The sequence below is a fragment of the Aedes aegypti genome, chromosome 2 (assembly GCF_002204515.2).
Source record: "Aedes aegypti strain LVP_AGWG chromosome 2, AaegL5.0 Primary Assembly, whole genome shotgun sequence".
Lineage (NCBI taxonomy): Eukaryota > Metazoa > Arthropoda > Insecta > Diptera > Culicidae > Aedes > Aedes aegypti.
In genome coordinates, this window is record NC_035108.1 from 193,063,639 (window position 1) to 193,074,412 (window position 10,774).

The following is a 10,774-nucleotide window of genomic DNA, read 5'->3' on the forward strand; positions in this document are numbered from 1 at the left end:
TACCCTCTCAGCGGACTCACTGTATGAAGACTACCCTCCCAGGGGACTCACTTTTAATTACCTACCCTCTCAGGGGACTCACTTTTTGTAGACTAACCTCTCAGGGGACTCGCTTTTAATTACCTACCCTCTCAGGGGACTTACTGTATGAAAACTACCCTCTCAGGGGCTAGCTTTTAATTACCTACCCTCTCAGGGGACTCACTTTTTGTAGACTAACCTCTCAGGGGACTCGCTTTTAATTACCTACCCTCTCAGGGGACTCACTTTTTATTAGATACCCTCTCAGGGGACTCGTTTTTATTACCTACCCTCTCAGAGGACTCGTTTTTCATTACCTAACCTCTCAGGGGACACACTTTATGAAGACTACCCTCTCAAGGGACTCCCTTTTTGTTACCTACCCTCTCAGAGAACTCCGCGGGATCCGCGTTTTTTATTAGTTACCCTAGCTGTTTTCATTAGTTACCCTCTCAAAGGACTTGGTTCTTTGAGTAATCACCTTCTCAAACGACTCGTTTTTCTCGTTAGATGATCTATCAGGGGACTTACTTTCTAGTTAACTACTTGGACTTACTCTATCTGCTAATCTACCATCTCAGGGGACTCGCTCATTTTTATTTGTTACCCTATCATGGAAGTTTTGAAACAGTTTCAAATTTTCAAAGAATTCACAATATTTAGATTTCTTGTTTTTATCATACTGCCAAGAGACGTTTTTTTAGTTTATAATCTGAGCCTGCTTTATTTTTTGTGACTACCATTGCAGATGATTTGATTTTGATCTTTACTTTGACTACTGTTTTCATTTTTAGGTGCATTCTTTGAAACCACATTTGCCACATAAGTGCACAAAATTTCTTATTCACAAACTAATATATTTACTAACATTGTTTTTAATATATTATTTTGACACTTACTATTATTACTCTCATATTTTACTCGTATTCTGTGATATACTGATTATTAAATCTTAACTACCGTCATGATGGTTGTCCAAAGACTCATTTTATTGAGGATTCCAATCTTATTCGTAACTTAGTTCTAACAATTCTTGATGTTCTTCTTTCTTTATTCTTATGCTAAAAGGAGGTGCTTGGAGTTGTCCTTCACTAAGGCTTAGCCAATAAGAGTTCAATTGAAAGGTTTTCAAGAGAGAGAGAGAGAGTATCAATAGTAAGACAGACAGAGTGTGAGCGCGTGAGAATGAAGCGTGATGCGCTTGGTGACAATTCGGCAAATTAATGCATACGCATGGAATATAGATTGAGTTCAAGTGCCTCGATGGTTCGAGGTAAAGAAAGGATCGAATTACGGTCGGTTACCGCATATGTTGGAAATTGTGTAATAAGTATATTGTTGAAGTGTCAACGACATGGGTCGTCGTTATTTGAGAAATAGTATAAGCAATAATTTAGTTTGGAGCGATGATTGTCGTTTTGTTACCAAGTGGACAATCGCCTATTCTATGAAGACGGTTGGCTTATGTCAAATGGGTTTCGAACTGTGGGAAAGTTAAGATTTTACAACATGTGTTGGAGAAGGCTGGGAAATATATTTTAAGGTGCATAAGTATGCTACAATTCAGAGGAATTGGTATCTTAAAAACCAAGAATATATAAATTTTTCCTCTTTTTTACTACTACTTTTTCAACTTTATGTTACACTCACATTTTCAATAACTGATCCAATATAAAAGGATGCATTACATTGCATAAACACTGTTTGAACCAGATTTGCTTCATAATATATGTATTTATTGTATTCGTTGTTTATTTTTATTATTATCATTATATTGAAATATATCATTACGGCGTAAAAGTCACTTTTGCTGTTACGAGTAAAAATTGTCATATTCGCATGAAACTTCTTACGCCATTCTCAGTAGATTAGGTACAAATCGTACTTTTCTCATGGAAAATTATCAAATGGTCGCTTGATGCAGTTTTGCGATTATGTGTACAACATATGTCATTTATGCAAATTATAGATCCTTTGATCAAGAACAACTCTTCCTTACATACCGAGATGCTGATGTGGCTTGATCTTCCAGTTTTGATTTTTGTCCCGCATCTCCATACATTCAATGCACTGTGCGTCACCTACCTTAGACTGCGAATTATTATGCATCATCGTTACCGACGTTGGCACTTCATAAAATCCACGCGTTTCTGCACTTGCAAATGAAAGATTGTTGCACTTTTTCTGTCCAAACTCATAACTCACTTCCAGTTCGGAGAAAGAAGCAGAAATGTCTGGTGAGGCAATTTTGAACACTTGTTGATATAATTCACACCAATTAAGGAAAACTATACCAATAAACGATTTAGCCACCCGCTCTTCCTGATTCTTTATATTTTTTTTTGGAGCAGCTGCGCCATGTGGTGAACTGTCTTTTTCTCAGGCCTATTTTTCACACGGTTTCGGTAATACTTTTTATATTTCAAACACAAATTTTCACTTGTTTCACAAAAACACGTTTATTTTCCCCAAAACATACCAACAAACTGACTTCTGCTTTTCATACTCGGAAACAACTGCCTACTGTGATCTGAATCAGTATCTTTTCTTCAACATCGATCAAATCCTTATTAAATTTGAATTATTTTATTCCTTGCCTTTCACTATCCCTACATTACCCTTCCCTTAGAACGCCTTTTCAACATGTCTCTAAATAATGGAAAATTCCCAGAAGCTTTGAAATTCTCATATTTGGTGCCTGTTTTCAAATCAGGTACAAAATCTGACATACGGAACTATCGCGGAATTGCCATTATCTCCTGTATCCCCAAACTCTTCGAATCTCTCGAAAACGACAAGATTTTCCAGCAAGTAAAAAACCAAATTACTTGTAGACAGCATGGCTTCTTTAAAGACCGCTCAACATCTTCCAATCTGCTAGAATTTGTATCTTTCATTCTCAACGCAATGGACAATGGCAAGCACGTAGAAGCCCTCTACACTGACTTCAGTAAGGCATTTGACCGAATCGACATACCATTATTAATCTTCAAATTTCAGAAAATAGGAATGGAGCCAGGACTATTGAGTTGGATACAGTCATATCTATCAGATCGGAAACAAATAGTGCGCTTTCAAAATAAATTATCAGCACCCATTTCTGTAACCTCTGGAGTACCCCAAGGTTCTCATTTAGGCCCACTTCTTTTGATTTTGTATGTAAACGACATTTCCTTTTTACTTAGAAAAATAAAATTTGTTATGTATGCAGACGACATGAAGCTCTTCATGGAAGTAAATAATTCTATCGAAGCAGAAGAATTCCAGAATGACATTAACTTATTCTTCACTTGGTGCAAAAAAAGTCTACTCCAACTCAATATCAAAAAATGTAATTCAATAGCATTTAGTCGAAAATATGTAGCACCTCTTGAAGTATTTTTAGGAAATCAAGTAGTGCAGAAGTGTAAAATTGTAAGGGATTTGGGCGTAATCCTAGACTCTAAACTCACATTTGTAGAACATTATAATTCCATAATAAACAAAGCAAACAGCATGCTTGGCTTCATTAAGAGGTTCAGTAACAATTTTCAAGACCCATATACTATTAAACTATTGTATACTACATATGTAAGACCAATTCTGGAATACTGTCACCTAGTATGGAACCCCTGCCATGTCGTACACGAAGAACGCAGAGAATCAGTACAGAAGCAATTCCTTTTATACGCCCTTCGGAAATTGAATTGGACTGTACTTGCACTTCCGTCGTATGAAGCACGCTGCATGCTCATCAACTTGGAAACACTTAAGCAACGCCAGGAATTCGCAATGATTCTCTTTATAAACAACATTATTTCTAACCGTGTAGACTCCGCTGCACTTCTTTCTCAACTAAACTTCTACACACCCTCGCGGCATTTAAGAACAAGAAAATTATTTTTAGAAAAATCATGCAGAACGCATTATGCTCAAAACGGACCAATAAACCGTATGATGCGTCAGTATAATGTACATTGCGAATTTATTGGCATTACTATGTCCAAAGAGCAGCTTAAAACACGACTAAAGAACAATAGAAGTAATCCATAGCATGTAAGAAAGTGTTGTAATTATTGTATGTAGTCTACTTATGTTTGACGAAATAAATAAATAAATAAATAAATAAATAAATGAAGTTGTAATAAACGCGTATTTAATATTCGTTATAATCCTGAGCTACCACAGGTATGAAAAAAGGTTGTAGTTTCTTAAAAAAAAACATCAAATATGTTTTGTAAATTAATAAGGTAATTGATTAACGTGCGTGCTTATTGATGTTACAATTTTGAGCTCTCGATTTGTACCATTGAGAATGGTTAGCAAATCATTGAAACTTTGGGAGAATTTCAATTGGTCTGGTTAATCAAGGAACAGAAACTGATAATCGTACGGTCATCTTTTCTCATACTTCTGCTGATCTCGTTAAGATTTTTCCTCTGACACCATATACATACGAAAAGCAACACTAAATTCGAAGTAAATTAATAATCTCCAACATACTTCTATAAATTTTATTTCCATCTCAGTAAACCCTAATAACCATACTAATGTTTAAAAAACTTGTGACACAAACAAAAACTTCGAAATCATCCTTATATCAGTTCTTCACACCGGTATTTTGTTGAACGTGTACGTGAACCTGGACCGGCTGCTGCTGTTGTTGGTTTTTGTTGGCCTTTTCCCGGCACACCGACGCAATGTGGCCCTTCTTGCGGCACATGAAGCACGTTGCATCTTTGTGTGCGCAATTCGCTTCCTTGTGATCGTGTCCACAAATTTTGCACTTGAGCTGCTTCTGCTGACCGCCACTCGTCTGCGCTTTTGGTTCCTTCGGTTGCTTCTGAACGTTTCCTGGATTGACCACGGCGGAGTTTGATTCGATAGTTGCTTTTTTAACTTTTGCTTGTTTTTGCGCCGCCACTTGAACCATCTGAGGAACACTCGGCTTAGGATGGGACTGCCCTTTTGACGTGGTTGGAACTGTGGTCGGATTCGAAGTCTTATCATCCGGAAGCTTTCCACACGCGATTCTGTCCCGCAATGCGTCATGCGTGAAAGCTCCAAAGTTGCACTTGATAGACAATCGCTTAAGTTCGTTCACGTAGACTCCGGTATATTCGCCAGGTCGTTGATTGCGCCGATAGAACTCTCGCCGAGCAAAATACTCCAAAAGCATGGTCTTCATCTGGTCGAAAGATTTCTCTTTCGGGTCCGAAGGAGCGCAGATCTCCTTCAATATTTTGTACGTGTCCTGGCCGATGCTGGAGATGAACAGAGGCACCTTTTTGGCATCATCGTTTACCGAGTTCAAATTCAGGAAGTTATCAAACTGCTCCAAGTAGTAATCGAAATCACCCTTCTGACAGTCAAACGGATCCAGACGGGAGAACAAATTTGCTGACATGGCTTAATTTCGTCTTACTCGGTGGATTTGATGCTACAGGCGTCCGCGACTGCAAAGACTGGTTTGAAATCACTGTTTGGTCAGAGCGTGGAGCGATGGGTAAACCCCCACTTGAAGTGAATGCTTAATATAAAAATGAATGTATGCGTTCAATCCGTCGCAGTATCACGTACCTCATTCATCAAAAAATACATGCCAATAAGTGCAAGTGTGAATCTAATACCGTGCAAAAATGATATCGCATTGCATGTATTGACGCCGTTATCAATCCGTATCCATTATCTGTGTTTGCCTTTAGCAAAGATAAGGAATCAATACGAAGCTCCTGTTCCTGTACCTCACCTCGGGAACCCATATCAACCTACAATTTTGCAGTACAGTAATCCCTCCATCTAGGACGCATTTTATCTCCGGGTTTCTTTGTTAATATCTTATAAGTATTATATGTTATAGGGGGATCAAGGGCTTAATAGACACATTTGATGAAACTACAGTGCGCCTCGTACCTTTGTGCTGTGCGTACACGAATTCTCCATGCTCTTGAAAGTTTTTGAAAAGACCTAAAGCAATAGAACAATACTTTTCAGTGCTAAAATAAAAAAACGGTACTTTTCAGTGCTACTAAAACAGTAATTTTCAGTACTTATTTCCTACTATTGATCCCTTTACGATGCTTGTTTTGACCCGTACCTTCGATTTTTCGTTGGACCCGTTAGTGAAAGCTATCGGTGGTAATCCTGCTTGGATACCGTCTTGGAAAAAATATACTCTTAGAAGGTATCTTCTTCTTTCGTTTATTCACTAAACATGTTTAAAAGGAAGGATAAATCTCTGAATTCACAACTTCCTTCCAAAAAAGTGGGATTTAAAACTGTCACTAAACTTGACAAGAATGGAAGAAAGGACGTTTCTCCGGAATGCGAACTTTCTTCCAAGGGTGAAATGGGATAATGTTGATAATTGCATCGAAATGAGCAATCGGTTCGATGCTTTAGATAAATTTTTGAACACCAAATCGAAACAGCCTCTAGCCCAGGCTCTTTGATTCAAGTGAGGAAGCAAAGAGTGCCGCCTATCGTGGTCAGTTGATCCGAGTTTGTAGGTTTAGGAGGAAGATCTTGAACTCCAATAAGGGAATCAAGGTTACCTTGGAAATCACAAAGAAAGGAGACTGTCGCGTTTTGCCGGACACCCTTGAAGATCGCGCACTTCTTCTCAAAAATCTTGAAGAGAAGAAGTGCAAGTGTTTTACTTATGACGACAAAACTGAACGTTTGTTCAAGGTCGTCCTGGAAGTTCTATCAATTGAGTGTAAGTCACCTGAAGAGATCAAAATTGGAATAACTCGATATTCAAGGGACCATCGACTTATAGAATTATCGAGTTATAGAACATACCGATAGCAAAAGTTTTAAAATCAAAAGCTCAAATTTCTATATTTCCTATACTTGTATGATCACTTCTGCAAGCAGACAATCAACATTTTGTTGATAGCATTTTGAACAAAACATCTATGGACACTTTTTTTTAAAATATTCGAAAAAACCCTTGGTTTTAATACAATTAATTTTTTATGTTTATCTTTTAAAACTTTTATTACAACTTGCAAGTCCGTTATTCACTGCCAAACCAGAAATAATCCATGTCTCCCTGTATAAAAATGAGTTTTTAAATGGATATCGAGTTATGGAGGGAAATTTTCCTCCCACGTGGCATCGACTAGTGGAGACATCGAGTTATAGAAACATCGACTTATGAAGAGCATGATGCATGGGAATTTGAAGGAACCACAAAATCCATCGAGTTATAGAATATATCAAGTTTTAGAACATCGTCGACTGTAAATTGTTTTCTTGGGTGAAAAATTCTGGAGAAATCCAGTCTAAGTAATCATTATGAAAAAGAGAACTCAATCTCGGAAAAGGCTTTCTCAAGAATATTATTTAGTTCACTTTAAAAAAAAAATCTGCTATAGCTTTAGAAAAAGCAATTGATCGTGTGACATGGGAAAAATTCCAAAACCCTGGAGGAAATTACCAGAACCCCACTCAGTGCCGTCGGTGCTAAAAGTGGGGTCATGGAACAAAACATTACCACATGGATGCTAAATGCATGATTTGCGGAGGTTCTTCTCACGCTAAGGACATCTGTCCTGTGAAGGAAGATACTAAAAAGCTTGTATGCACAAATTGCGGGGTTAACCATAAGTCTAATTTTTGGGATTGCCCTTCGCGTTAACGAACTGTCGGGGCTCGTGACAGGCAGATGAAAGGTAAAGTTTTTCATTCTAGTAATTCCGCAGGCAGGATGTCCAATTATGCTCATTTTTTAGTTAAAGATCACTTGCTTATTATTCATACCCATCAGGTAAATTAAAATCGTGCCAATTTTGTTCCGTATATTTCAATTTCGAATGGAAAATCCTATGCCGATATTTTAGCTGGTAATTTGAACTCCTCCCCTATTCATACCACGAGTAACCACCGTTCTAATTGTTTCAAAGCATATGAAAAAACCCTGCCGCCACAGGAATCTTCTATTCCACTTCTTTCATCTACCAAAAATCCTAACGGAAAATCATCAGATAATGTACCTACTTCTATAAATATGTCTCCCTACAGTAGCGCAACCAGGATTTGGTTCTGGAGGGGTGGTTTATAAACTTGAAGGTGATACTTTTTGGGCACGTATTTTTTAATTTGAAAAAAAAAATCGAGGAATTTAAGTTTATTTTACTATTTATTACGCATAGTAACAATAGATTGAACAAGATTACAATACATTAGCGCGATTTCATTTTTTTTTCGCTCTTCATGTGTGTTATAAAATGGGAACCATTGCTGATGGCATCATAGTTGCCCCATGTTATAGATTTGGCGATACAGAAAATAAAATCTGAAGGTAAAAAAGGTTGTGAAAATTTAGTGAGAGAAGTCGAAGTTGGCATTTATTATGTCAAATAAAAAAATAATTTATGATCCACACCCACAAAATCTCAAAATTGTTGAAATGTCTATAAGACAGATATGCTTCCACCGGCAGCTGAATTCATGTATAGAATTATAAGGTTTTTTTCGTAATCTTTGAAAATCATATAATTGCTTCCCCAGGAATTTAAATGCTCTGAAGGTTGTAAAATTTGACTAAATGCCGAGCCAACTGAAAGATTTTTCAATTTTAGAAGCCTTAATAACGACTTCTGATGGATTGATTGGTTTGGAATTTTCACCGCTACTCAGCCTTGACCTGAAATTTGTTCTTTTCTGTTGAATTCATGATATTTAAAACAGAAACTTTTTTAATATTAGTATCACTTTTAAAATTATCAATTTTACTGAAAAAAAAAATGTTTGTCTCACCAAATTAATAAATTTTGCAGAAGAAGACGGGGTTGGTGGTCTGATGGCTACCGCTTCTGCTTTATAAGCAGAAGGTCATGGGTTCAATCCCAGGCCCGTCCCTTTCCTCGTACTTTGTAGTTGTATATCTCTTGCTAGCTTCTATCTTCCATTCTAAATCTATCACACTCAAACTACTCGTTCATAGCTAACGCTAGAACCAGAGACGGACAAGAAACCGTTTCCCTAACGCTTCCATTCTTCCACGCGCATGCCTTTCCTTACGCCTGATTCATAGGCAGTCTGCTAACCACAAAAGCAAACCTCTCTGCCATGCCTTTCCCCCAATCCATACACTTCCGCATGAACTGGCGTAGATACAGTCTCCACGGTCTACAGTGGGCCAGTATAAGTGCAACATCATTTCCTTCCCCTTCCCTACATTGGTCTGTATTCTGACGTGGCACGCACCATTGTCGCCTAAAAATAGAAGATCACCAGCACTTATACACTGAGGATGCCTGTCAGTCCCAAGCAGTCATTCGGTTGGTTCCTTGTGTAACTGCAGCTGATCTGGCGATACTGGAGTAGCATCCACGGGCGGCCAATCAAGCTCAAGCAAGGTCTAGCTCAAGCTCAAATTAATAAAAAAAATTTCTTACTATTTTTTTCAAATTCGAGGTACATTACTCAAAAGTTTGATTATGAAATGCTGTGAGTTTTAAGCTGAGCAAATTTCAAGTTATTTCTAAGTTGACATTTAAGTTAATTGAAATATTAGAAGCCAAGATCCTAGTCTCGTAGAGCTTGACTTGGTATAGAAAACGTAAAAAGCGTACTTCATTAATTCCAGTACTTTATTATAGTAGTAATTCGTAGGAAGTTTTGTTTTTACTTAAATCTCCAGGAGTCTTTGAATAAAAAAACACCACCTAAAAGAATACAAATGTTAAAATCATTGAAACTTAAAATGTTAATGCGATCCAAACTAAGTTACTGCTTCATAGTTGTTGGATATATAACGATTAATTTCAAAAACATACTTTGTTAGCCCTATATTTTTTCGCCTCTGATGAGGGGGGGGGGGGAGTTTGACCCCCAAAACCCCCCCTTGGTTGCGCCACTGTCTCCCTATGCTTTGAATTTTCTAACTGAACAATTGAATCAAATGATTAATGCAATGTTCATAGTCAGTGTTGATAGACTCACACTCAAAATCTCAATCAATACGCTCTCCCGTGATAGCAAACTCATTAGAGATCTGCTGCGCAAATCTCACGCTTGAGATTTTGATGCAAAATCAACTCAATCAACTCAAACCGTAAAAGATGATGCAGTCGCAAAACCCGACAAAAACTCGTGAAACCCGAATGTTTTGTTTACGTTATAAAGGATTACTATGATTTTACCAGACTAACAAAAAAATATTGCCGTGTGTGAGTAAACTGTGGAAATATGAGACAATAAGTTAAAATGGTGAGCCAACTCATCCATGATTTTTTGACCGCTGAGTTGCATGATTGACAACTCACGCATGAAAAATCTCAAGCGTGAGTTGTGAGAAATTGAGTTTTTCACAACACTGTTCATAGATACTATGTACTATGGCTGAAGCAGTCTAAGTTGGTGCAAAATTTACTAATAAAACTGTTATTTGATGCGTTTCTTTAACAAATCCAAATATTTTTTTAAAATTTTAAATTTGATGCTCATTTTTTGATTTGTAAAGAGGGTGAGTTGTTTAATTTTCTAACGGCTAATAACATACATTTAGCAGTTATTACCTATTACTGAAACTGATTTGAATCCTGGATCCTAACTCAAAAGAGATCCAAACTTTTCTGTTTATCGTAATGCTCGACCTGATGGGGCATGTGGAGGAGTTGCAATCATCATTCATAGGCGTATAAAACATCTACTGTTTTCGTCATTTGAAACTAAAGTTTTTGAAACTCTAGGATTTTTCTGTTGAAACACAGTTTGGTAAATATACTTTCATAGCTGCCTATTTGCTCTTTCAATGCTCTGG

At 37.3% G+C, this 10,774-nt stretch overlaps 1 protein-coding gene across 1 annotated transcript; it reads right to left on the minus strand.

Annotated features, from left to right (window-relative positions):
- Nucleotides 1-4,500: 4,500 nt before the first annotated feature.
- On the minus strand, nt 4,501-5,493 carry LOC110676279. Its single transcript, XM_021843548.1, has one exon. It carries the CDS (start codon nt 5,405-5,407, stop codon nt 4,601-4,603), a length of 807 nt encoding a protein of 268 aa, XP_021699240.1. The 5' UTR covers nt 5,408-5,493; the 3' UTR covers nt 4,501-4,600.
- Nucleotides 5,494-10,774: the final 5,281 nt, after the last annotated feature.

Coding starts and splice junctions, on each gene's coding strand:
- LOC110676279 (XM_021843548.1), bottom strand. CDS start 5,407: ATGTCAGCAAATTTGTTCTCCCGTCTGGATCCGTTTGACTGTCAGAAG.